We start from the raw sequence: 27876 nt of genomic DNA on the forward strand, positions 1-27876 counted from the left end.
GCAAGATTATATGAACACCACACACTCCTCTCAGTCATTCATTGGATTGGATGATTTCACCCAAAAAGCTGCTGTTTAGCAAGTTTACCAAAATGAATAGAAACTTCAATTTTCAATGACAATACAGAATAAGCTTTCAAGGCAATGCTGTCAAATCACAGAAAGGTAAAACTTCTCATAAAGATGTTCACTCTATTAATGGACAAAGAGTTTAAAAAAAAATAAAGCAGTTTCCAGTGCATGGTTGACAGATCTTTTAAAAAAATCATGCAGGCCACTACTGGGCTTGAAGAAGTTCCGAAAAGTGCAGCAAAAAATGTATGCGCAGGAACACGGCAGAAGTAAAATTGAATCAACTACTGCTGAGACAGGGACTGCAGACTGACACACGTAATCACTGCTGCTGATTATGACCAGTGATATCCCCCCCCCCACCAAGCAGAGGGGTTTACACCTCACAGCACAAGCTCATTTTCTTCCACAGAGCTGAAAAGAAATCTTGCAGCAAGTTAATTAACTCGCTTATGAGACAGAGTCCAGGCTCTGTTTCATGTGCACAGCAGCAACATGCTTCCAGTTACAACAAAACTCTCCTGAGTCCACACAAAGCCACACTGCATTCGTGCACGTCTGTCTGTCTGTTCATGTCACTAACATGATCAACAGTTACAGTGTCCAAACACATAAATAGACGAAAATTGATGTTGCTCAGATTTTACAAACATCACACACTCCTCACAGCGTAGTCATTCATTGAATTCGATGTTTTCACCAAAAAGCTTCTGTTGCTTAGCTAGTTTTCCAAAACAAACTGAGACTTCAGTTCTTTTCAAAGACTCATGAACATGCTTTACTCATTAATGGAGCGGACATTTTCTCAACCAAAAAGATATTTTGTATTATAACAGAAAGCCATTGCAAGCAGCAATCTATGGAGCACAACTATGTGGCCATATGAACATTAAATCTTTCGAGAAAGCTGACAATTTGCTTTATTTCATCTAATTGGCTAGTACTGCTGTGGGGGAGACTGCAGACTGGAACGCGCGATCACTGCTGCTGATTTATGGGCCGGTGATAAATTGTGATATCTGCCCTCTGACACCCCCACCTCCCCTCCTCCCCAAGGAGATGAGTCAGCACTTATGAGCACCAGCTTATTTCCTGCAGCAGCGCTGAAAACTTTGAAAAGAAGTACTTCGTGCTCATCCAGCAAGCACATCTTAGCCAATACTAATTAAACCTGCCGCTGCTGGCACTGCTGAGGCAGAGTCCGGACTTCGGTTTAACAATACAGAGTCTTAACCACCAAGGATTAGAGAAGACATTATTGTTGGGATTTGACATATAGTGTGCACCTGTGCTGTAACAAGTGTAATCCCGGGAACCATTCACTTTGTAACTATTGCTGATAGTTTGCCTAAATATTGCCATACTTCTGTAACATGCCTTCTTTTTTTTTAAAAAAAAAGAACTTTAAAATAAAACAAAAAAACAATAGTCTTTGTCAGAGCATCATGCTTTGTTACTGATGCTGATTCTGTATTGCTTTACAGATGCGTCTAGTACTAAGCTCTTTTTACGCTCCTACCTTCACTGGTGCCTGGTCCACTCACCGATTTGGGGTTTCAGGGAATCGTCGTGATCAGGCTGCTTCTAGGTAATGCCGACGCACACCTGCAGTGCCTTAAATCTTGTATGCTGCAGCTGCTCTTGACTGCCGTTGCCAGTCAAACACAGACACTGGATCTGCAAATGGCGTCCACGCGGTCCTGCAATTAGCAGGCGTACAAGAAGCAGACACCTCGAGTTTGCGTAGTGTGTCTTCAGAAATCCAGATGACAAAGCTGCGCAGATTCGATTTCTTTGCTTCCTGCCTGCAGCGTCTATCCCACCCTTCCCCAACTTGTCACAGGGAGGGAACGACCCCCCTGTGACGAGTTGGGAAAGAGTAGGGGGACCATCCTCTCCAGTCCCTAACTGACTGGAAGCCCCTGGCGCTACAGGGCTTCAGCCTGAAGCGCCCAGGGCAAACTTTACTTACACGTCATCAGGGATGGAGACTGGTCCTAGAGGCTAAGTCTTTGCCAAGGCCTCTGGGCTGTGAGCTCGTCAGCCTGGCAAATACTGTAGACTCAGCAAGGCCCGCCCACAGACAGCATTAGGGTATGCAAAGGATCAGCGTCGCTTGCAGTGACACGCGAATCATCAGAAATCACCGTACACAGCAATAAAAGCAAGAGGTGTGTGTCGTGTGTGTACATTTTTTTAAATTAAAAAACAGACAAAGTTTATTTTTTACACTTTTCCAATGGCTGACACTGGGGGCGAAAGTTATGGTGGCGGAGCCCCGACTCCCTCGCGCAAAAAAACTCCCTGTGGGATACCCCTGGTACATTTACCATCTGATAGAGACTACTCGCCAGAGATTCCTTAACATAGAATTATCCCCAGGTGTGAGACTAGACCCGGAAAACTTTCTTGCCCAGCATCTCTGCGTGCCGGGGGGCGGTACCACGCGGCTCCGCCCAACGTCTTCTATGGGCGTGACGTCAGCGAGGTCACATAAGCCCCACCCCGGCGCGCTGACGTCAGTTTTCTTCTTTTCCGGGTGCAACGTGGATCCGGATCATGTTCCTGGCCTGTTTCAGGCCTTCTTTTTCCGCTTTTGAGCGTTTTTCTTGGGAACAGTGTGCGAATGCCTTCAGGCTTCAAGACGTACTCGTCTTGCGCGCGTCAGATGTCGGCGACGAATCCTCACCCCATCTGCATGTGGTGTTTGGGAGAGCACCACGACTCCACAGACTGTGAGGCGTGTCAGCAAATGAAGCCGAAGTCCTGGCGGGAGCGCCGGATGAAACTCCTTTCGGCACGCATGTCCAGGTCGGCGGCATCGCCACGTCCGTCCCCCGCGGACGGCTTCAAGAACCTCCATCTCCGACATCGTCCTTCTCCCAGGCCGCAAGGGTTTCGCTCACCTGTTGGTAAGTGTCGCAGTTTGTCCCCGAGGCCCGGTCCCCGGCCTGTTGGGGGTGTGGGTTCTCCGCGGGTGGTGCGGCCTTGTGCGTCGCCACCCTATCTGCCGTTCCCCGGCGCGGGGGCGACCAGAGCCCAGATGGAGGCCTTTGTGGCGGCCTTTCAGGCCTCGTTGGCTCTTCCTTCTCCTCCTTCTCTTCCTGGGACGTCTGCGGATCCCTTGCCGCATGCGGGGACTTCTGCGGCGTCGCTGGCGGCTCTGGCGCCGACAGGTTCGGAGGATGTGGTGCCGTCGGGGTGCGGCCCTTCGGGGTTCGTTCCTTCCTTCGGACCACGGTGCCTCTGCCTCGCCACAAACACCCGCGGGGGTTCCTGTGGTGTCGCGGGAGGTTGCCGGGGCTCGGGGCGTGTCCTCGAGTCCCCCTCGGGGCTGGCGGCAGCCTTGTCCGAGGCCGAGGTGACGCAGCTCAGGCGCCGACGGCTGCTGGCCCCGCAGGGGCCGGCTAGGTGTCGGGGCATGTCCCTGGGCCCCCCTCGTCCCTCCATGCAGGTGGCTGCCTCGTCAGAGGTGGGGTCGATGCCTTTTCGGCCCCGTTCCTTAGCTGCCCGTCTCCGACCCAGCCTCGGTCTCCTTCGGTGCCGGTCGACGTTGACCTGACGCCGGTCGCAGACTCTACGGCGCCGGGCCGGCGTCGGGTTGTTGATTCATCTTCGAACGCCCCCTCTTCTCCAGAGGTTCGGCGGTTGTTGGTTTCATCTTCTCCGGAGACGGGTCACCGCGTCGTGGCTTTTTCCCCGGCGTCTTCTAAGGACGGGTCTTCGCCGTCGCCGCTCCCGCAGTCTTTGCCGGAGGCGCCTCAGGTTCCCTATTCCTCGGTCCCCAGTCACCCTTTCCGGGCTTGGCCTTTCCTTCCTCTGGTTTGACTGGGGGACGGCCGCCTTAGCTTGCAGCCGTCGCCCACAGAGGAACTGTTTTCCCTGCCGCGGGGCCCTACGGATGCGAGTGCTGCCTTCACTCGGGCTGTTTCCACGGTTGCGGGAATCTTGCGCATGGGCGATCCAGCTGCCCAATTCCCCACTGATCATCTTATGGAGGTCCTCCATCAGGGTTCTGGTGGTTGGGAGCTGCTGCTTCCCTTCGAGGCTTCGCTCCACACTTCTCTTTTGGGGGCGGCTGCCCCTGCAACTTCTGCACCGCCACCGTCCTGTGCCGCATGATCCTGTCTGTCTTTCCCTCCACCCCTCTACCAGGGGCCCTCTTTTACAGACTGCCTTTCCCTCCCTGCCATCAGTGTTGTCTCCCCTGTCGCGGGAGGCCCGCTGGTTAGATTCCTGGGGGCGCAATATCTTCGCCTCCACCAGTGCGGCTTTGTGGGCCCTTAACACTCTTTGTGTATTGGCTAGGGCCACCTCTTGCTTGTGGGATTCGGCGGAGTCCCTTTTGTCTGCCGCTTCTCAGGAGGGTGCCTGTGTTGATCTGAGGCACCATGTGTTGGATGGCTGGGAGCTGGCGGCATTTATTCTTCGCGCTGCTCTGGACATTTCAGAGGTGCTTGGTCGTGTCATGGCTTCTCCTGTGGCCCTTCGTCGACATGCCTGGCTTCGGGATAGTGTGTTCCCGGAGAACGTTAGGGAATGGCTGGTGGACCTTCCCTTTGATGGCACTCTTTTGTTCCACGCCCCTGCGGTTTCTGCCATTCAGAGGTTTCTTGCGGGGCTTGCGAGTATCCCTGGTTGTGTGTTCTGTGTGGTTGTTGTGCCTTCAGGTCCTTTTGTTAGGACTTTGGTGCTGTTGGTTGCTGGTCCAGCCCTTTTTAGGTCTCCCCTGAGCCAGCGCATGCGCTGCTCTGCGAGACATTTAGTAAACAGTCTTTTAAAAGTCCTACTGGCTGGCTTAGAGCGTGTGGTTAAGCGCACAATGACGAGCAGAGGCGCCATCTGGCTTTCCTCTCTCGTCATGGTGCATGCACATCGCACATCACTAAGCCAGCCTGCTTTCACTTTTGCTGTCGCGCGCCTCTCTGTCTTGCTCACCCCTCCCCACCACAGAGCGTGTCTCGCGGCTGCGTGTCTTGTTATAGATCGCTAACAGTGCCAATTAGTATTTATCTCCACTCTATCATCAATGCAAAATGCCGTACATGCCACTGTGGACAAGCTCCGGAGACTCAAACAGCACTGTCGAGGCTGTGGGCACAAAGGGTCCGGGGTTGGCGGTTGCATTGGCATAGCCAATAGGTCTTGCTTTTGGGACCTTATAAGTGTTTAGCTATGCAAGAGTTGATGTTGTTGCACCAAGGATATTCTGCTGCATAACTAAATACTTATAAGGTCCCAAAAGCGAGACCTATTGGCTATGCCAATGCTTGTTTGACTTGTGGTTTTGGCTGTTGGTAAGCCGTGTAGGCCCTGAGATTAGGCCTTATGTGTATTCTTTATTGGCTGATTGGCAAGCCATCTGCGGTTTTCTCCGCAGGTCTTTCTGTTTGTCCTCTGCTGCGGAAACTTTTTCCTAAGAGGGTTCCCATGTTCTGGGACGTAACATGCCCTATATGGGGTAATGGTAGCTATTATATTGCTTTATCATGTGCTTGGGAGGTGTGGTCGTCCTTCGGGCTTCTGCTCTTCGTGGCGTCACGCTATATCGCTGGTGCGATTTTCTTGCTGATGGTTTTGGAGTGGCTTGCGTTGCGCCCCGGTCCGTCCTTCTCCTGGATCGCTGTGTCGCTGGCCTAGTCTGGCCTGCTGTCTGCGGCATTGCGTTGTAGCGGTTTTGCGCTTCTGTCCGCCTTGGTCCTCTATCTGGTGTTCCGGGGGGGCTGGTTTCCCAGGTTTATGTGTCCGATTGGATGGCTTGGTCCGTCACCCGTCTTTCTTTCTTTCTTTCTTTCTTTCTTTCTTTCTTTCTTTCTGCCTGGTTACTCTTCATTCGTGAGTCAGTGTGTGCCGGCCCCTCCCTTGGGGCGTGTCTGGGCCCTTCTTGGCCCTTCCTGGCCTCTGCCTTCGGCCGGCGTCTAGCTTGTCCTGGGTGCACCGTTCCGTGGTGTTATCTGCTGCTGGCTGTGTGGGCCTGTTTGTTCTGCTACGCCGTTGTGGCCTTTGATGTATTCTCTTGTGCCTTTCTTCTTCTGTCTGTACTTTTGGCGGTGCAGCCGTCCCTGCCTTGTCCGCTGTTTGCGGCTGGAGGTGTGTGCAGCTCTTCTGTCACTGTGTATGTGTTTCTTCAGGTGGGCCCTGCCTCCGGTTCTACCTCTTCTCCCTAGGGGTTGAGGTGGTCCTTGTGTTCCTTGAGGCTTTTGGGTGCTGTCTGCCCCTACGGGGTGTTGGGCAGTTCTCCCTTGGTTGGGCTTAGGTGTTCCTGGCCTTTCCCTTCTTGTCCCTGTGACATGTCCCCTGCTGGGGCCCTGTGTCTTTCCTGGTGGGGAGGCTCTCTCGCAGGTCCTCCTACCTTCCTGGTATGGCTAGGGTATCTATTCTATGTTAAGGAATCTGCGGCTAGTAGTCTCTATCAGATGTACAAGTAACTTACCTTCGGTAACGATGTATCTAGTAGAGACGATTCTAGCCGCAGATCCCTTCACGACCCGACCTTCCTCCCCGTTCTGCGAGGACCCTCTGCTTGGGTTTCTGCAGTCGCCTCCCTCTGGGTGACTTGTCTTCTGTGGGTGTCCACTTCGTTTTCTTCTGGTCAGGCATACCTCCAGCTGGTTTCTTTCCAGCGTGAGGCCCTACTTTTGCTCCTTCCCTCTGTTGTTAGAGTTTCTGATCCCCAACCGGTCTTCCTCGTTAGGGGTTCTTTTACCTGTCCTTTGACTTCCCACTCTTTTCAGAGTTTATGGCCCTCCTTGGCACCGTGGTCTGCGGATGGATTACCTGTCCTTTGACCTCATACGCCTTTCAGGGGGTATGGCCATCCTTGGCAGTGTAGTCTGGGGATGAATTGCTGTTGCTCCTCTGTTCTGGGCTAGTGGCCCTTTCCCTTGTGGTTGTAGTCTCAGTCTCTCTCTCTCTGTCTGTCTGTCTGTCTGTCTCTCTCTCTCTCTCTCTCTCTCTCTCTCTCTCTCTCTCTCCCTCTCTCTCTCTCTCTCTCTCTCTCTCTCTCTCTCTCTCTCTCTCTTCCTCTCTCTCTCTCTCTTTCTCTCTCTCCTCTCTCTCTTCCTCTCTCTCTCTCCTCTCTCTCTCCCCTCTCATCTCTCTCTCCTCTCATCTCTCTCTCCTCTCTCTCCTCTTTCACATGCTTGTGCCTCCAGGAGGGCTCTTGGCTTGCACGGTGTTTCCATGGACTGGTGTTTTGCACTTTTCATGCTATAGCTTTGCTGCTCTGGCCTTCTGGTGCTTTCTCCTTGGCTTGCACAGTTGTTCCTCAGAGTGGTGCTCTGCTCTGGCCTGCTGTTGTCGCCTTGGTGCCACCTGGTGATGTTTCTCACCTTTTGTTTCTCGCTATTTTGTTTCTCTGGTTTTTTGGCACACTGTTCCCATGCTCTCCTCAGTTTTGTTGTGATGGCTCCGCATTGTGGTGCGGAAAAGTTCTCCAAAGCAAACTGACGTCAGCGCGCCGGGGTGGGTCTTATGTGACCTCGCTGACGTCACGCCCGCAGAAGACGTCGGGCGGAGTCGGCACGCAGAGATGCTGGGCAAGAAAGTTTTCCGGGTCCGGTCTTACGCCCGGGGATAATTCTACGTTAAGGAATCTGCGGCTAAATTTGTCTCTACCAGATACATAGTTATCAAAGGTAAGTAACTTGTACTTCACTGCCAGTTGGACTCTCTCAAACCACCACCAGCCCTTGTACCGACTCCGCTCCACAGCCCAGGCCAGTTCCCGGTGCATCAATGCCTAGTCCATCGATGCAGATGGACGAGATGCCCATTGTGCTGTCCGACTCTGTGTCGGCGCTGCTATGACCTCGACCGAGAACACGCTTGGTTTCCATCAAACCACAACCTCCACCACTTGACGTTCCACCTCTACAAGGAAGATCCTCTGCATTGCATTCCTTAATTGGTACAGATTCCGAAAACGATTATGATGTGGTTGACGAAACTGGCCACTCTACCATGAGGAGAAGTGGTATGATGATTCCCAAGAGGCCCATAGCATTGACACTTCCTGATTCTGTCCTTCTAACACCCCCAGGGCCTACCACTGAAGAGAGTACTTTTGAGGTGGTCATGCAAAGAGCAGCCGAAGTTCTTCACCTCCAGCTCCCCACCTTAGAGGTCAAAACCAATGTCCTGGGCAAACTCCCACTGAGCCGCCATCATCTTTTAATGAGGCATTCACTGACAACTTCCTAGATGCCTCAACTGAACCTTGCTCTGGCCTCCCAGTAGATCATCAAATTGCAAGATGCCACCAACCTTCCCTGGGCAATCCTACATTTTTGTCTTACTCACCAGAGCTTAGTGATGCAGGTGTCTACCAATCGGACAAGCCCAAATATCTTTCAGACTTCTTCCCCGATAGGGAGTCCAAAAGAGTGGCAACTTTTGAGAAGAGGATATTTTATTCCAGTAGTTTGACCATCAGGACTGTCAATGCCAGTTGCCTGCTGGGCTGCTATTCCTACACCCTTTTGAATTCAGTGGCTCAAATACTCCCAGGTGTCACGAAAGACCCCCTATCTGTTCTGAGGCAAGCCATTGGCACTGGTGCTGCCACGTCTGGCTACAGTTGACATGTTGTTAAGGCAATGTCCAGTTGTCCCATATCGACATGTCCTTTGATGAGTCTCGCCTCTTCAGGTACAAGGTAGATTCTGCTCTATAGTGGTTCACAGAGACCAGGGCTGCAGCACACACCCTGGGCTTATCTGCCCCACCCCGCCAGCTGTATCAGCTTTACCGTTTCTTCTGTGATTTGGGCAGAGCAAGGCTCAAAAAATCCACTCGCTCCCTCGCATTTGTGAGCCAGATTTAATTAGGACAAGCTATTTTTAGGTCCAATTCTCCCGTTCTGGCAAGTACGAAGACAAACTGACTTTTGACCTCTGTCTCCGACAGCAGAGCAAATGTGACAAGATAGCAAGACTTAAAGGCATCTTTATTGCTCACAAAGTGAATGAGGAATAAAAATGCCTTTACATCTTGTTAAGTTGTCACATTTGCTCGGCTTTCAGAGACAGAGGTCAAGTACATTTCAGTTAGGTCAAGCAGATTTTCTTACTTACTAGACCTGCAGGTCTAGTAACATTTTAATGATTTTTTGATTTTATGATTTTTTTTAGCCCTGGCAGAGGTACGTCTTGCCAGCAGCCACTCCAGCCTCAGCAAGGTGCCCAGCAGTTTGGCAGCTGGGTATATGTTGCCCACTGACCCAGATGTGTGAGTCAACAAGCCAGTTAGCGTACTGCACACCATGACACCAACATGCCCCACCTTTCAAACCCCTTTTGCCTGCCCTCAATGGAGCACAGCCACCCAGTTGATGGCAGGATCCAGTGAATCTTGCCAGGTTGGCAGGCCATAACATGTGATCTGTGGGGCCTGCACATTGTCCACAAGGAATACACCTTACCCTTCATAGCTAGTCTTCCCCACCTTCCACCGACCCCAGGCTGCCCGATGGAGGACCAATAGTCCGCCTTGCGGCAGGAAGAGCCCACCCTTTTGGCCAATGGGGCTATCAAAAGGGTTCTTCACAAAAAGAAGCTATAGAGGGACAGAAGACGCAGGTTGCCCTCCACTCACAACTTTTATAACACAGAAACCTGCTCTATATTCTTAGGATCAAACATGAATATCCCCGACTCCCCTTAATGGTGAGAATACTTCAAGTACTAACTACACGTTGCTGTACCCTTCATTTAAAGAAATCTGTCTGTTGACTCTGAGGCAGCTTGGATTGATGGCCATTTGCACTCCAGGTGGCATATTTGGGCTCTACAGTGGGATCTAAAGTTGTCTTTGGTGCAACAGGAAGGGGACCTCTCCGACCATGTTCAGACTTCGGAGGAGACTGCAAAAGATCTGCAATGTTGGCTACAGGATGGCAATTAGGTGCACAGGGGACTCCTCTCCCTTCCACTCCCAGAGTTAACAGTAGTGATTGATTCATCACGTCTGGGGTGGGGTGGCCAACTGGGAGAGGTGGAGATCAGAGGCCTCTGGTTTCTGGCAGAGCCCCAGCTCCATATCAACCTTCTGGAGCTGAGGGCCACCTGATTGGCATTAAAAGCATTTCTTCCTACCATCAAGGAGATGCTGGTATAGGTGCTCATGGACAACCCCACTGCCATTTGGTATTGGCAAAAATAGGGCAAGGTGAAATCTTTGACCGTCTGTCTGGAGGCGCTGCGCCTTTGGAAATAGCTGACCCATTATTTTCCTGGTGGTGAACCACATGACAAGATCCTTGAATGCCAGGGTGGGCAAGCTCAGCCGTTGATGCCTATGGGATCATGAATGACAGCTGCACCTGGAGGTGGTGCAAGGTCTCTTCCACGAATGGGGAGAACCTTAACTTGATTCATTCGCCACTGCTGAGAACGTGCAATGTAAGCAGTTTTGTGCGTTGGAGTTTCCCAGGCAGCTCCTGTTAGAAGGTGCTTTCTGTCTAGGCTGGAACTCGGGTCTCCTCTATGCCTTTCTGCTGATACCTCTGCTTCCCAGGGTTCGGAAGAAGATCAGGACAGGCCGGACCTAAGTCAGCCTAGTGGCTCCAGATTGAGCAGGTAGAGTATGGTATCCAGAGCTTTTGGCCATTCGCATCGGTCCTCTGATTAGGATGCCTCTCCAGAATGATCTGCTGTTGCTTCAACAGAGCAGGGTTCTGCATCCAGCACCCAGGCTTCACAATCTCCACCTTCATGCTTGTAGATTGAGTTGCAACAGCTGGACCCCTACGACCTGCCTCCGAAGGTGATTGATGCCATCTTAGCAATCAGGCGTCCCTCGACAAATACTGTATATGCTTGTCGTTGGGACAGGTTTGTGGCTTGGTGTGGCATATGGCACATAGACCAGGCATAGTTATGTGGTGTTTTGCTCTTAGTTTAGTCCTTTGCCCAGCAAGACCATGCTCTGGGCACATTTAAAGTGTACCTTTCGAGTCTTTTGGCTTTGTTATGGTTGCCGGACCAGCCCTCACTATTCCAATTACCAGTTGTGGCATCATCTGTTTCCTACCTTTCCCTACTTCATGCCACATTGGGACCTTAACTTGGTTGTCACATATTTGATGTACACTCCCTTTGAGCCACTTCACAGCTGTCTCCTGAGGTTTCTCACCCCCAAGACAGTGTTCCTTTTCACCATAACATCGGTGTATGAAAGTAGGATCTGATTTAATGGTTACCCCCACTTTTTACTGGTGTAATTCTGTTTTATGACTAGTCTGACTGGAATCCTGCTAATCAGGACCCCAGTCACAGCTTCTTGCGACTCCTGTGCCTTTCGCCTGTGGGTCCTCCGAAGGGTCTTCTTTTGCTTCAGTGGGCTCCCTTGCTTGCTCGGGGCTTGCTCTGACTCTCCTGCACTACGTGAGTCCTTTTCCTTGGACCTTGCTGATCTCAACGTGGCTCCTTCATCTTTTTCCACGTCTGTAGCTGCTGCCAAGGCTTGTTGGTGCTCCCACCAGACATCGACCCCCTGATTCTCAACTAGCGATGTGGGACAGCTCGTGAACGGCTCCTGGTGTACCTCAGCGTTGCCTGGTCCTCACAGCTGCAGCGACAAGGTCACTGTCATTACTCCTGCATCTTCAGTCAACAGTGAGCATTGCTCTTCTGTGCCTCCTGGTCACCTCCGAGTGGCATAGACTCTGTCACCTCTGCTTACAGGCTTTTCTCTTCAAGAATCCACCCTTGGATTCCACAGGACTCTTGCACAGTCTTCACCAGTGGCATCTTTTCTGAAGTCCTCCATTGTGGGCTACGACAGTTTCCGACGTCACTGCGCACCTATGCACCCGACTTCACTGTTGTAGGTATCCAGGTTCCTGGGGTATCCACGGGTTGGGTGACTCTGCAACCTTCTGTCTTCCACTGTTTTTCAGGGTTTAAGGGAAGGGTCCTTCTTCTCCAAAATTGCAACCCCGACTTTCCCGTTGACTTCTATTGGGTACGCCGCTGTGTTTCCACTCTGCACACAGCCTCCGTGGGGTTCCTGGGTACTTACCTTGGGTGTTTTTTTGTGTCCCCAGGCCTTCTGAGTCTCCTGGTCCAAGTCCTGACTTCGGTCGCAGTTCGCATTACACTTTCTTAGTACATGGTTTGGCCTCCCCCTGGAGAAAACTGTGTGTTGTGCCTACTTACCTCTTGCTATTGAAGTATTTTTGTGTATTTGTTATGATCTCTCCGGGTAGGAGATATACCAATGTGTTAGTGAGTATTGTTTATTAAATAGACATATTTTTATAGCTACACTGTGCTTTCTTTTTCGTTTAACCTACACTACACAATTAGATCTGGTAAAACAAACTGCTTAACACTCCTCCTGTACTAAGCCTTAAGGCTTCTCTCCACAGCTGCCACTTAGAGAGCTTTCTAAGGTTGTCTAAGACCACTAAAACCACCATGAGGGTTTGTCTGGATTAGTGCAAGGGGCTTCACTTAAAAAAGTGTGCACGACATACTAAGCCAGCCTCCTACACACTCTCATAGAGTGCTTTAACAAAAAGAATCAAGCATTGGCAAAGCCAATAGGTCTCACCTATGCAAGAGCTATTGTGTAGGAGAGTAGGATCTGCTTTCATGGTTCCCCACTTTTTCCCTGGTGATAGTGTGTTTTGAATGGGGTTTGTTGGGATCCTGCTAACCAGGACCCCACCATCTGTGCTCTCTCTCCCATAGTGGCTTTGGTAAGTTCTTTTGTACATCCACAATTGGCTACTGGTGTACCCTTATAAGTCCCTATCATATGATATTAAGGTACCCAGCGCATAGGTACACCAGGGTTCTCCCATAGGCTGCAGCATGTATTATGCCACACATGGGGGCCACTTCAACTCAGACTACAGGCCTGCAATTGCAGCCTGTGTGAGGTGGTGCTTGCACCTCTCACTACAGATACAGGTTTCCTTATATCTGAGGTCACTTCACTTAAAACCTATGTCAGCCCTATGGTAGGCCCTTCAGTGCTGAGGGCAGGGTGCTTGGTTATAAGTGTGAGGGTGCCCCTGCAAGAGCAGGACACCCCTACAAATCCCGGAGTTGATTCTCCAGGCTTTGTAAGTATGATCAGCTATTTTAAGACCTGTAATGGACATCAGTCATTACGAGATGTCTAACTATATAATGGGTGCGCTGAACCTGGTCATGTTTGGTAACAAACATGTTGGAATCATACCACAACACTGATTCTGATGTTGGAATGTTGAAGGTATGATCCCATGTACTGGGGTACCTTAGGGGAGCCCCCTGTACTCTCTGTTACACCCTGTAATGTTCCACCAGCAAGCTAGTGCTGCTGCCGACCACAGACACTGTTCTTCCCTCTTGCTGCTGAGCTGAGCTCGAGCAGGGGAAAGTAGAACAATAGGTTTCCTGTCACAGGTAGGTGTGACCGCCTCCCAGACATCATTTATTGTATTGAGCTGGGGTGAGGGTGCTTTCCATTGACAGTAGACTGCATTAAAGGGCACATTTGGTGCCCTCCTTGCATACTCCATTTTGAACCATTTCAGGAACCCTTGGTTCCAGCTCTAGCATGAAACTGGACAAAGGACAGGGGACTATCCTCCCCTCTGTCCAGCCCCTCCTTTTTCATCGACCCCTGAGTCGGTCCAACCCTTTCCTTGGGTATTTAAGTACTCTTCTGTGGGTGGGTCCTCCGATTCGTCATGAAACAAGACTCACCTCTAAAACCAAGACACTCTCCAACCATCTGGACACTTGGACTTCATAAGACTTCGACCTGAACCGAGACTGCATCAAGGAATACTCCTGCAGCTCCTGGTCTCTCTGTTCTTCAAGTCAGTCAGTCAGTCAAACCACTTTATTCGATAATTTAAAATCATAAAAGTACAATACGCAATACAATAAACAAAGTCTTATTATCATTAAATACATATGAGCGATGTTAAAAAAGGAATAAAAACATCTGCATCAGTTATATAATTCATTAGGGCTAAAAGAAATGTCAGATAAAAGCAAAAGTTCATTAAGATATAAAATAGGGGATTTCATACATCATTAAGCGTAGGATATAATTTTTCCTGCGGCGTACAGCTGCGATAAGAAAACTAGCAATAGTAAAAATGTTCCGTGTATTATCAAGCATTTAAAGATAAAATAATGCTGGTCTGACCTGTAAAAAACCCTTTTTCCCCAATAGAGGGACTAAAAACCTCCTGCGAATTTCATTGTAATAGTCACAAAACATCATAAAGTGCAGTGTGTCCTGTGGTGAGAAGTTATCGCACTGACACGAGCCTATATCCTCTGGTTTACACCACCCCGGAAGGTTACCCAGCGAGCAATGAATTAAATTGAAACTGAACCTGGTCAGGAGCCAGCGATGGAAAGGCTTGGTCACAATTCTCAGATAAGGCTCAATTATTAGAGAAGATTTTATCAAATAATGAGCCCTGACCGAGGGTTTTTGTAGCTCCAGCTCTACCAGTTCCATCATCAGTATGTTCAAAAATTGAGATTAACCCATTTCACATCTTCTTTTTTAATCCCTTTCGGGACGTTAAAAAGTTCGGGACGCCCCAGTTTAAGAAACATAAGCTTAATGTAGGACAACCACGGAATGCTGCTGGCTTTATCTAGGGAAACACAATCCCGCAAAATCTGATGATTCAGGGTTATATCTGGATTAAGCCAGCCAGTTCTTCAAGTCATCTGTCTCATTTGTGTGTGTGTGCTTTGCTCAGGTTCTCCAGAAGACCTGTGGGCATCAAGGACATCCAAAGAAATCTCCCTTGGAGTGAAGGAGTCACTCCCCTGCATCTGCAGGTACTGCAATAAAGCTGACCGGTCTGCTGCTCCTGTCGTCCTTCGGACTTGCCAAGACTCAGCAAAACAGGTGGTGCTTCTGTGGCTCTCCAGAAGCCTGGCCTGTCTTCCGTGCAGTTTGGAGGACAGTATCCCTCGTCAGAGCCGCTGAGACCAAACCCCTGTGCACCGTGTCAACTTGCTGCTGCCAAGGCTTGTTGGCTCTGCACTGCAGAGAACTTCAGGCTATAAGAAGCTCCCACCTCCAGCACGTCATCCCTCTAAGATCAGCATCCTCACTGCATCTTTTGCACCGCTGGCCTCCATATTTGGTCATCTGCCTGAGGTCCTCCTACGACTCCTATGCCTTCGGCCTGTGGGTCCTCTCAAATGTCTTCTTCTGCTTTGGTGGGTTCCCCTGCTTTCTCTGACTCTCCTGCTCTTTGTGAGCCACTTGTCGTCTTCCACGCTAGTTGCGGCTACCAAGGCTTGTTGCTGCTCCCGCTGGACATAACCACCTAGACACTGACATCCGATGCAGGACAGCTTGTGCATGGCTCCTGGTCTACCTCAACATCACCTGGTCCCCACAGCTGCAGCGACAAGGTCCTCGTCAACTCTCCTGAGCTCCCTGCCAAGGGTGGGCATTCTGCTTCCGTTGGCCTCCATATTTGGTCATCTGCCGGAGGTCCTCTTGCGACTCCTATGCCTTCGGCCTGTGGGTCCTCTCAAATGTCTTCTGCTTTGGTGGGCTCCCCTGCTTTCTCTGACTCTCCTGCTCTTGGTGAGCCACTTGTCGTCTTCCACGCTAGTTGCGGCTACCAAGGCTTGTTGCTGCTCCCGCTGGACATGACCACCTAAACACTGACATCCTATGCGGGACAGCTTGTGCATGGCTCCTGGTCTACCGCAACCTCCCCTGGTCCCCACAGCTGCAGCGACAAGGTCCTCGTCAACTCTCCTGAGCTCCCTGCCAAGGGTGGGCATTCTGCTTCCATCCCGCCTGGTCACCTCTGAGTGGCATAGACTCTATCCCCTCTGCTTGCAGGTTCTCCTCTTCAATAATTCACCCTTGGATTCCACCGGGCATCTTCAAAGCCTTCTCCAGAGTCATTTTTTCCCACGTTTTCCATTGTCATCTTCGGTAGGTTCCGACGTCACTTCACCCCTATGCACCTAGCTTCCCTGTTGCAGACAACCAGGTTCCTGGGACATCCACGGGTGGGTTGGCTCTCCAACCTTCCTTCCTCTAAAAAGTGGCATTGAATTCAGCGTCATACAATGCAGCATTGTAGAATGCAGTGGCATAGATTGTATTGGTGCATTGTGGGGTGACGCACAGTAGAGTGGCGTAGAGTGTGGTGGCGCAGAGTGGAGTGGCATAGAGTTGAGTGAAGCAGAGGGCAGTGACGTAGAGTAGAGTGGCATTGAGTGCAGAGTAGAGTTGAGTGGCATAGGTGCAGTGCCATAGAGTGGTGCAGAGTAGAGTAGCGTGCAGTAGTGTATGGTGGAGTAGTGTAGAGTGGAGTAGTGCAGAGTAGAGTGGCGTAGAGTTCAGTGGCTGTGAGTACCGTGTTGCATAGTAGGGTGTCAGAGTGTAGAGTGTCATAGAGAGCAGTGGCATAGAGTACAGTGATGCATACACAACATATTTTATCTGGCAGTTCATAAACTCAGTAATAGGATACTTTTCCCTCTGATAAAGGATAATTATTAGAATGTAGCCATTTCATATCTGTAAATGCTGCATCTCCTGCATTTGTTGATGTTTTGTTGAGGACTAAGACTTTAGGTACCCTGCTTTGCCTTTTAGGCTACAGTTACTTGTTTTCAAAAGCTGTGGATTTTAAGTAACAAACGTAGGTGGAAAAAAAATGAAAAATTGCATGCATCTCAGCTCAGTGAGTGCTTAAACCATATTCCAACACATATATTTCTTGGTTTTCATTATATTTGTTTTATGCTCTTCACCCCTTTCATCGGAAAAATGTACAGTCTGGCAGAAGTGGGAAGACCATTCCAGAATTGGAAAAAACTATTGGTTTGATGAAAAAAGTTGTGGAAAGAGTTCAGAGGGAGAATGATGAACTGAAAAAGGCCCCCGGAGTCGTGTCCAATGAGAAACTGGCAGCCCTTGAACAAGAAAATGAAAAGCTCAAGGTATTTTATTGAAAAGCGAACATTACACACATATATAGAGGGAAAAATAATGATATGTATTTATTTCTAGAATCCTGTTAGTAACCTCTAGACCCTGTTTACAATATTTTTTGTAATGAATATTTTTCTTGTGTAGCTATTTTATTTATATCCTACATACTAATTCTCTAAAAATAGCATCAGTGACAACATCGCTGCTAAGTGTAACACATTGTGCCTACTATTTCAAATTCAAATTTCACATTTTATTTAATTTGATTATGACCTTGGCTGACGTCTACAATTTCCATCAACAATTATAAATAAAAGTAGCAGAATAATTGATTAGGAAAAATATATGGTTAAAAAAGACCCTATATCCATGCTTATTACTTCAGTCTCCTCAATGTTTGTGCGTCATGCATGCATGGTGATTTGAGTACGTTTTAACTGACGTTTTCACCAAACTTTAACGTCCCTTTATATATTTTTTATGCAGTGATTTTCTGAGTTGTAAGCTATTACACTTCCTAACTCTAACGACAGCAAATGTCTGTGGTTATTTAACATAATGAGGACTTGCTCCTTGTGCCCTAAAGTTGAATTAAAGAACATATTAGCGGGCAGGGTAAGGATACCCTGACCCACTGGTACTTCTGGGGAGCACCCAGAGGGACTGCCCAGGGGCCAAAAATCCCCCCTAAAATCATACTGCGGTACTCCTGCAGGACCCAGTGTGGCTGTGATGTGCTGCGGAAGGCGTACCGCAGGAATGTGCAAGTTAACACTGCCTCGCGGTGCCATGGAGGTGTCACTTGGCCATGGCACCAGGAAAATAAGAAAAATAAGGGGGGTGGGGCCCTGCTGAGGTTTGGGTGCCCCTTGGAGGGAGGGTGGTTGGGTGCAGGGTCTGGCTGCCTTTGATCAACCCCACTCCAAGCACAGCAGAGGGCACGGTGCAGAGTTGTCACCTGTGGGGGTTGGGTGTCCACTGGGTTTGGGCACAAGACCTGACCACGGCCTGCGGCCAACCCTCTACTGCACATTATCAGAGGCCATGCGTGTCAGAGGGTTGGCCACCTGCCGTAGTTGGGTGTAGGGCCTGGCCAAAAGCTTTGCTCAGCAGGAAAGTTGGGTAAAAGCGGTTAAAAAAAAAGCTGACATTTATTGAAAAAAGTAGTTAATGTGATGTTATAGTTAGGCATAGTTATAAGAATTCAGCTTACTAAAAAAAACTTCACTGTAAAAGGCAAAGGTTAAAATTACATTATAGTTAGGTGTTGAAATAATATAAATAATAATATAAAAAACAAAGTTAAAAAAAACAAAAAAAAACACCCATCTTCACCAGTTATAGTTTACTGAACTAACTATAACTCATGCCGCCATGCACTGCTTATAACCTCACATATTACATCACGTTTGATGTTAAGTGACCTAATTCCTGACATCACTGATGACATGACTGATGACATCATCCAATGTATGACAGTTTGCTACAAGCTTTTCATATTAGAAGGTATTCAGTAAAGTACACATACACTCAATTTTCCATAACCTCTGTATAACCAATGGGTGTAACTTTTTGCAATAAGCAGGATATGGAGCCTATCCTTGAGATCACGCACAATAATTAAATATTAGGCTCTTTTATGTTTTTTACTGGTATTAAGTTTGTAAAATATGTTATGGCTCTGTAGACAGTGATATCAGAAACTTCTTAAGCCTTGAATATCATTAAAAAGCATTGGTTGGTCATCAGTTTTCTTAATGAGATGTACCTGTTAAATACCCCCATCTGATTTTGAGTTTTAAGTGAACAGCTTCACAGCTATACATTAGCCATTAAAAAGACATGCACAACCAGGCCCTACAGCTATACCTCTGTAGTATGTAAAAGGCGTAACCATTTTAACAATGCTTTCCATGGTCTGTAAAGCGAGTCACCCATAGATTATACATTCTACAACAATGTGTAATGTAAGGCGAAACTTTAGTTTTTCACATATGTTTTGGCTACAGGCCTTTGAATTAATCCACAACTTATTTGAAATGTACGTCTGCAACTCACAGTAGCTGCTGTCAGTTTCTACCTTGTTTAAATGAAGTATTGCTGGTGCAGAAAACCTCACCGGTAGATTGCACCGTTTAACTTGCACCATACTGAATCAGTACTACACTGTTTCTGTTCCAAATATATATACATTCAGTCTATGTTTACGGGCCCCTTACTGCCTACTTTTGTTTGTTAAATGATGCAGTTTATAGATCTATTTGAAGAGTGGTAGCTTGGATGATGTCATCAGTGATATCTTAAATGTTGTCCTTTAACATGTCATAAGTGATATAATATGTGAGATCATAAGCAGTGCATTCGCAGGGCCGCATGATATAGTTAGCTTTGTAAACTATAACTTGTGAATGTGTCAATTTTTTTGGTTTGTAACGTTAGTTTTTATGGTATGTCAATACCTGATATAATGTCATTTTAACCGTTGTTTTTTTTTCCAGTCACTTTCTAGGTCTTTTTTAACATAAAGTAAAATCTTATGTCTGATAGAGACATCTAGCCGCAGATTCCTTAACTTTTGAACCCTCTCCAGGCACCAGTCTGGATCCTGAATTTTTTCAGCAGTACCTCTGCGCCCCAGGGGATGGCGTTGTACGACTTCATGATAACGTCTACTCTGGTTATGATGTAAGCAGTCATATAAGTTCCCTCCAGTGCACGGATGTCACTTTCTTCTTTTCCGCACTGCAACACAGATTCGAGCAGCGGTTCCTCAGGCCATTTTCTGGCCTACCTCGACATTTTTTGTCGGTTGGAACAGTGTTGCCTTTTTCCATCATGTCTTCAGGCTTTAAGCCTTGTGGGTCTTGTGCATGACATATGTTTACGGACCCTCATTCCACTTATATGTGGTGTTTGGGAGAACACCACAACTCCGAGGATTGCGGCTCCTGTCAGAAGCTGAGGCGGAAGGCGTTCGAGGAACGCTGGATGAAACTCCTGGCTGCGCGGTTGTCACAGTCCTCAGAGACTTCCCAACTCATGGCTCCTCCCGTTCTCCGGGTGAAGGAACCATAAACGACTTCAGCCTGTGCTTCCCCATCTTTCCGGGCGCCGGCGCATGGATGGCCCAAATGAGATATTACTATAACTTTCATTTTATCTTTGATTTCCTCCTTCACCTGGAACGCCATTGAGCCCCATGGAGGTGAGAGGAGCTCGCCAGTGGATTTACCCTTGGTGTCAGTTGGGCCCTTTTGTCATTGGGTCAGCACCGGTCGGCGGCGGCTAACTCCGCTTTGGCACCGGTGCAGAGCCCTTTGGGTTTCCACCTTCAGCGTCTATCCTCAATCAGCAGTCTCTGGTAACGACGTTGGCTGCGCCGATCAAAGCCATTTCTCCTCCTCTCAACATCGAGGCGTCTGGTGCAAAGTCGATGGAGCCATCTGTGGGGAATGTTGTCCTTCTGCTTCCTGTTCATGATGGTACTTCTGAGGGTCATCTTTTGGGAGATGATACAGAGGACTTAAGGCTATTGCAGTCTATATCTTAGGCTGTTCTGCCTCTTATGGAGGAGAACTGTCTGTCTGTACTAGGGGAGTCTAGTGGGTTGGAGTCCTTCCCAGCTTCGGGACTTCTTTACCCTCCTAGCCTTGCTACTGACGCACGTTCCACTTTTGCGGACATGTTAAGGAGAGTGGCTATGGTCTTAGAGTTATCTCTTCCTTCTGTAGAAAAGTCTACTGATCCCCTAATTGATATCCTCTGTCAAATTCAGACAGGGGTGGAGCCTGTCCTCCCATATAGTGAGGCCTGTACGACATTTTGCTGGGTACTTGGACTAAGCCTGATATGGAAGTCTCTGTGGATCGTGATATATCTTGCAGGCACTAGCCTGCTCCTTGACATCCGACTTGTCTCCTCAGGCATCCTACTTCTCATAGTTTGGTGGTACAGGCTGCTTCAGCCTCACCGAATATTAATTCTCTACCTAGTGTCCCATCGGATAGAGATTCTAGGAGACAAGATGCGTGTGGCAAACATATTTTTTCTTTCAAACACCAGAAGGAGTAGGGAGTGATAAAAATTAGTATTTTTATTTTCTGTGATGGCACGTGCATTGTGTCTTAATACTGCCCTCACTCACACAGTTGTGTGACATGCTTCATCATAGGGCTGCTACCAAACACCCCTGCGCAGCTAACGCCTGGAGTGGAGCAATAGGGTGGGGAAGACAAACACAACATAAAAGAAAAACTAAAAAGTCTGAAGTTACTGAGATCACCGGAAGTGAAAAGTGCAGTGTGGGTTAAAACTAACTCAGAGGTGTCACTGTGCCTATACTTTATTCCTGGACCCTCCAGCCAGGATTAAAAACGTGAAGGGTGTTGGTGATTGGGAGATGTAATTTGTTCCTTACACCCCTCCTTACTGCTCGGGGTCGCGCTGGCCTTCCTCAGGACTCTGCCGGTCCCAGATTATTATATTTATGTATCTCTTACCTCGAAATCTGAGATGGGAGGGTGTCAGAACCACTTGTTCTGGCTCCAGTATATTCCCTCAACTGTACTCTGCTGGTATACAAGTTTACCCCTAACCAATGCTAAAAATAGCGGGAGGCAAGGAGAGTCCCCGTGTAATCACACTAACTTCAAGGTGGGTACTCCTCCTGTAAACAGCTCGCCTGCTCCTGCCGTGTAGAGATACATATTTCTTCCTCCGCTAGTTCTGCTTTAAAGTCCATTAATACAGCTTGTATTCTTGGGCTTTTTTCCTATGCATTGTGGGATTCATTACAAACTATGTTGCAGTCACTTCCAGATTACATCCGATCCAATCTTGTTTAGTTGATTCGGCATGGCCAACAGGGAGCTAAACTGATCATTAGATGTGGCATAGATACTACTGATTTAGTGGGTCGGGCCATGGTATCCTCTGTGGCACTATGTTGTTGTGCCTGGTTACTTACCTCAGGCTTTTCAGATATTCCCTTTGATGGCACCTATCTTTTCGGAGCCCAGGCCGACTCGGCTTTACAGCTTTTCCGTGATAGACGAGGTGAAACAGAGTCCTAATTGCTCTATTTCTTATTATATGCCTCTTTAATGTTTTCCCTATACTTGGCCATGTTGTGGAAGTGCCAAAGTTGTCTAAATTCCGCCTGTTGGTGTCACCCGATGTGGTGTTCTTGCGGTTAGCAGATATTATTCTTTCAATGCTGTCTTTGACAGGTTGTGTTGAACAAGGATACCTATTGGATAAGCTCCCCCCCCCTTTTTTCCTCTGATTTTTTTCTCTGGTGCTTCATGCTCAAAAGGTCGTCTGCTTATGATATTTTCTTCCGGTTAGGAAGTTTACATATGTCATCTGCTCCTTTGGGAGCATTTTGGTATGCTGCTATGCATTACTTTTGACTTTAAGTATCTCTTATAGGGACATCTTGTTTAGGACCTTTGTGGGGCTTTTATACAAAGAGTATGCTTATTCTTTTCGGCTACTCTGAGTTCCACTTCAGTAGAGTTTTAAGCCCTTTTCGGGGGTCTGTGATTCTGGCCTTACCGAGGTCTGCTCTAGGACATTTAGTTTTTGATCGGTCCTTCATTGGGTTGCGGACCTTTTCGCAAATTTAATGGCAGGGTGCACTTCTCACTGGATTCTGATGGTGCACTGGCTGGTTTTGCGTTAGGTGATTTTCGCGAAAGTTCCCTTCTATGATTCTTTCCCTTTCTTAAGAACATTCTGAGTTTTTCTTCCCATATACTTTGATATGCTATGACCCTGTGTGTTTTTGACACTTATCCTATGTGGAGGTTGGATGCCCTGTACCTCCTTAGGGACATTTTCTTCCTCTAATCAGCAGTTGTTCATCAGATGTCATCAGTGATGTCACTGACCATGTCATGAATGATGTAATATATGACATCATCAGCAGTAGATTGCGGGCGCGCGAGATGTAGTTAGTACACCTAACTATATCGGAGGAATTTCAATAGTTTTGTTCGAGTGAAATGTCCAGCTAGCTATAACACCCCTAAAACCTATTGTTTTTTCAATGAATTTCTAAGGTTTTTAAAATGCTAATTCCTAACTATATCAGGCCTGAAACCTATGGTTTTTTCAATGAATTTCAAAGGTTTTTTAAATGCTAATTCCTAACTATATCAGGCCTGAAACCTATGGTTTTTTCAATGAATTTCAAAGGTTTTTTAAATGCTAATTCCTAACTATATCAGGCCTGAAACCTATGGTTTTTTCAGTGAATTTCAAAGGTTTTTTGGGCCCTGGGGGTCCTTGTGGGACCCCCTGAGCAGGCCTAGGGGGTCAGTGTGTTTCTACCCTGCCCCGTTTTTGCGTTTTTCGCGTTTGTTTTATAGGTTTCTTGTGCCTCGGTTCTACCGAGGCACAAGATGGCTGCCAACACTTCCTGATCTGGAGTGTTGACAGCTAATTAGAATACAGCTCGTGCACGGCAGGGTGTACGACAGGGTGCGCGCTAGGGTGCGGGGAGGGTGCGCGGATCCTCCGAGGCCATAGATGTATCTAGGATTTTACTTTTGACTTTCTCAGGAACTACTGAACGGATTTACACCATTTAAGCAAAAGGCACGAGTCTGAACTGAGGACTACCTCTTTGCCAAATTTGGTGTAATTCCGTTCAGCAGTTCGGGCTGTAGCTGCGTCAACAGGTCCTATGGGAAAATGCATTGGGAAAACGCATTTTGGGACCCTCTTTTTTCTCAAGCCCCCGCTTGACGAATCACCATGACATTTTCAGGATAGGAGCGGACCGGAGCTGGCCAAAAGTTTGGAAAATTTCGCAAAGATTCGTCAATCGGCGCCAACGTTATTCCAAATAGAATGATGCGGATTTCCTATGGAAAATAGGTGCTAACTATATCTACCTACTGGCGACTGCCAGTAGGTAAGATATATTTATATATATATATATTACCTACTGGCGGTCGCCAGTAGGTAGTTATAGTTAGGACCACGTTTCCATAGAAAAACCTCAACATTCTATTTTGAATAACTTTGGCGCCGGTCGACGAATCCTCGCGAATTTCTCAAAATAGGTGGGGCGCTACGCTCCGCTCCTACCCTGAAAGTCTCGGGGGGATTCGTCAAGCGGGGGCTGAGATAAAAGGGGGGTCCCAAAACGCGTTTTTCCCATGCATTTTTCCATAGGACCTTTAGAACGAGCTACAGCCCGAACGGCTGAACAGAATTACTAGAAATTTGGCAGAGAGGTAGTCCCTAGGTCAAGGAAGTGCCTTTTGTAGGTTTGGTGTAAATCTGTTCAGTAGATTCTGAGAAAATAGCCTTTAAATCAATATATATATCTGAGCCCGCTTACGGTACGCTTACCGTACGCTTACCGTAAGCTTACGGTGGCGTGCGCGAGCGCGATTCTGATTGGCTCTTAGATCTTAGTAAACATTCGAATCGGCCGAAACCAGGAAGCGGCGTCCGCCATTTTGTCTCTCGCACTGAGTGTTGTTTATCAAACATGATGGCCAAAAACATGTTACGGGGCTGTTTTGACAACTCCCTCCCACATAGTCATGTTGAGGGAGTCCCCAAACATCCCCCAAGAGCAAAAACGGTTTTATTTTTTTTTCGGCAATTTCGCGGGGTACGCTTACCGTACGCTTACCGTACGCTTACCGTACGCTTACGGTAAAAAAATAAAAATAAAAAAAACACTATCCACACTTACCCCACCCCCTGTGCTTTTGGTGGCCGCAGGCCACCAAATGTGCAGGGCTTATTAATAGAGAAAAAAAACGTAATTTTGGCAACATGAAATTATAAAATCGAAATAAAAAAAACACTATCCACATTGACCTCACCCCCTGTGCTTTTGGTGGCCGAAGGCCACCAAATGTACAGGGCTTATTAAAGTTGATAAAAACCGTGCACGGAACGAACTGCGTTAAGTGGGCGCGCACGCCACAAATGGCGTAAAGTAACTTAGCATTTAAAAAACCGTACAAATTCACTGAAAAAACCATAGGTTTCACACACGTTATAGTTAGGAAATAGCATTTAAAAAACCTTGCTAATTCACTGAAAAAACCATAGGTTTCACACATGTTATAGTTAGCTGGACATTTTACTGATAAAAAACCAATGAAATTCCCCCGTTATAGTTACTGTAGGCAACTATAACTCACGCGACCGTAATCCTCTGCTGATGACATATGTGTCTTTATGAAAAAAAAATATTTGTAATATATGTATAGCTAAAATTTAATGGAAGAAGATATGGGCAAATAAGTGTCTAAATACAGTATTAGCATCAGCAGAGGATTGCGGTCGCGTGAGTTATAGTTGCCTACAGTAACTATAACGGGGGAATTTCATTGGTTTTTTATCAGTAAAATGTCCAGCTAACTATAACATGTGTGAAACCTATGGTTTTTTCAGTGAATATATATATATATATATATCATAAATCCTCGTCTGATTTACAGTCAGGTTTCTCCTCAGTCTGGTATACATTGTGCTTAAATTCGCCAACTGGATACCTCTTTTTGAGATTTCCAGGGGTTGGATTATTCTTCATCTTGACCTACTGGGCCAAGTTTAGTCTTTAGTTTCTGCTGTTGGCGAGGTTTCATTTTCCTGTTGGTTTCTGTCAGGTTTATGGTAGTAACAGCCTCTCAGGATACTTTTGGTCAGCTAGCATTACCTTAACGCTAAGTCAACCATGTCATTTATTGAGATTCGATCTCTCTTTATTTTTGTTTCTTCCTCACTTTTCTGTTGTATAGGTATCATGGGCTGTTTTTTCCAGGTCTTATTATAACTATACGTGTATATAGTATATACATAGGTATATGTGTACCTGTGTTTATACATATTTAGATATAGCTCTGCTATATACAATAATGCATAGTTTATATTTTTGCAAATCTTACTATGAGATGCATGCTCTTCTCTCTTCGCTGTATGTTTTATGTATGGCTGTATGTCATACCTTGTAGGTATGTATTTATACATAAATATAAATATATGACAATAGTATGTATTCAAACTATCCCAATTCATATGACTCTCACTCCAGGATCGTGTTCCTCCAATTTAGATGTTTATTTTAAACAGCAACCCATTTTGGCCTTGCGGCCTTTTAAAAAGATCAGAACTCGTTGCCATTGGAAATAAACATCAAAATATGTAGAAAGCGATCCTGAAGTGCAAGTCACATGTATTGGGATCGTTTTAATACATATTTTCATCATATATCAAAATGGGCCCTGGCACCCAATCCTCACACCTGTCCCGCTTTGGTGGATGTAAGTAGCAGTGCTGGGAGGTTTCGTACAATATTTACACATATATTTATACATATTATGGTATGGATTTATATATATGTAGAGCACGGTCTATATAGATTTGGATATATTTGATCAATATTTACAGCAGATTCATATCTGTATAATTGACATCTTTCCATCTCTACAGGTTCTATGCATTGTGTGACCCTAGTAGTGGTTACTTTGTCTAATAATGTTTTTCTCCAAGGACAGGCTTTGATTTGCATTAGTCCTTGTACATGGTTTGGTCTTCCCGACTTTGCGAGGAATGTGTTTATTCATCTTGGCTCTAATGTGGATATGTTCTGGAAGCCATTTTTTCTGAATTTCTCAGGACGTTCTTCCCTCAAATACTTCTTTGCTGGCATAGGGAACTGTAGTTTACATGGCATCCTCTATTGCTTCTGGTCCTCCTAGTCCATAGGTTCACTTCAACCTTTGAGGGTCGTGTACTACTGTCCTACTGTTAACTTTTTTTCTCCTATCACAGTATTATCCTGCTACCCTGGGGCCATGGTTTTTTCCTTGCCTGCAAGGTTGTTTTTACTGACATTGCCTGTGGTCTTTGCCACAGTTTTTGTAAGGAGCCCATGCTCTTTTTCATCTAATTCCTATGTGTGTTTGGTCTTTTGTTAATTTTGGTTGGTTGGTTCTCCCTGAGAACTTCTGTAAGGATTTGTTCGGAGACCCTTCTCCAGGTGGGGCATAACCATGGTATTTATTTCAAAAGTTAAAGAAGCTGCAGCTAGATCTCTATCAGATGAACAAGTTACTTACCTTCGGTAATGCAGTATCCGGTAGAGGCATACTTCTAACTGCAGATTTCTTAACGCCCTACACATCTTATCAGCACTTCTAATGACCTGTTATGTAAGAGGTATTCCCTTTTTGCAGCCCTGGTTTATACACAGTGATCACTGTTTTACGTAGCTATGTGCTTCGATGAACCATTTGGTCTTTCCTTATAGACCTAGTCTAGCTATTAAAATACCATTAATTTCCATTTTCTAATTATTGTATCTGAAAGAGACTACTAGCTGCAGATCCTTCACGTAGAATTATCCCCAGGTGTGAGACTGTACCTGGAAAACTTTCTTGCCCAGCATTCCTGCACGCCGGTGGGACGGCATCACGCAACTCTGCCCAGGCGTCAGCCGCGTACGTGACGTCAGCGAGGTCACATAAGTCCCACACCGGCGCGCCTACTTCAGTTATTTTTTTCCTTTTCCGCATGCAACGCGGATCCGGTTTGTACTCTGGGCCTGTTTAGGCCTTCCCCTTACGCTATTACTGCGTGTGTGGAAACAGTGTGCGAAGGCCTTCGGGCTTTAAAACTTGCTCGTCGTGTGGCCGCCTCATGTCAGCGATGCATCCTCACCCCATCTGTATGTGGTGTTAGGGGGAGCACCACGACTCCACTGATTGTGAGGCGTGCCAGCAGATGAAGCCGAAGTCCTGGCGGGAGTGCCGGATGAAACTTATTTGGGCTTGTGTGTGCAGGTCGGCGGCGTCATCTCGCCCGGTCTCTGCGGAGGGTTCTCGGACCCGCGGCTTC

General features: G+C 47.2%; 1 protein-coding gene across 4 annotated transcripts in view; it reads left to right on the forward strand.

The window, feature by feature from the left end:
* Positions 1–27876, forward strand: part of CEP290 (centrosomal protein 290) — a 1516454-nt gene that overhangs the window by 1105563 nt on the left and 383015 nt on the right. For all 4 annotated transcript variants that reach the window (XM_085653911.1, XM_085653913.1, XM_085653912.1 and 1 more), the window contains one exon: positions 16851–17015. In XM_085653911.1, coding sequence (XP_085510037.1) covers positions 16851–17015 — 165 coding nt within the window. The remainder of the gene's footprint in view (positions 1–16850; positions 17016–27876) is intronic.

Source organism: Triturus cristatus, chromosome 4_1, assembly GCF_964204655.1.
Source record: "Triturus cristatus chromosome 4_1, aTriCri1.1, whole genome shotgun sequence".
Lineage (NCBI taxonomy): Eukaryota > Metazoa > Chordata > Amphibia > Caudata > Salamandridae > Triturus > Triturus cristatus.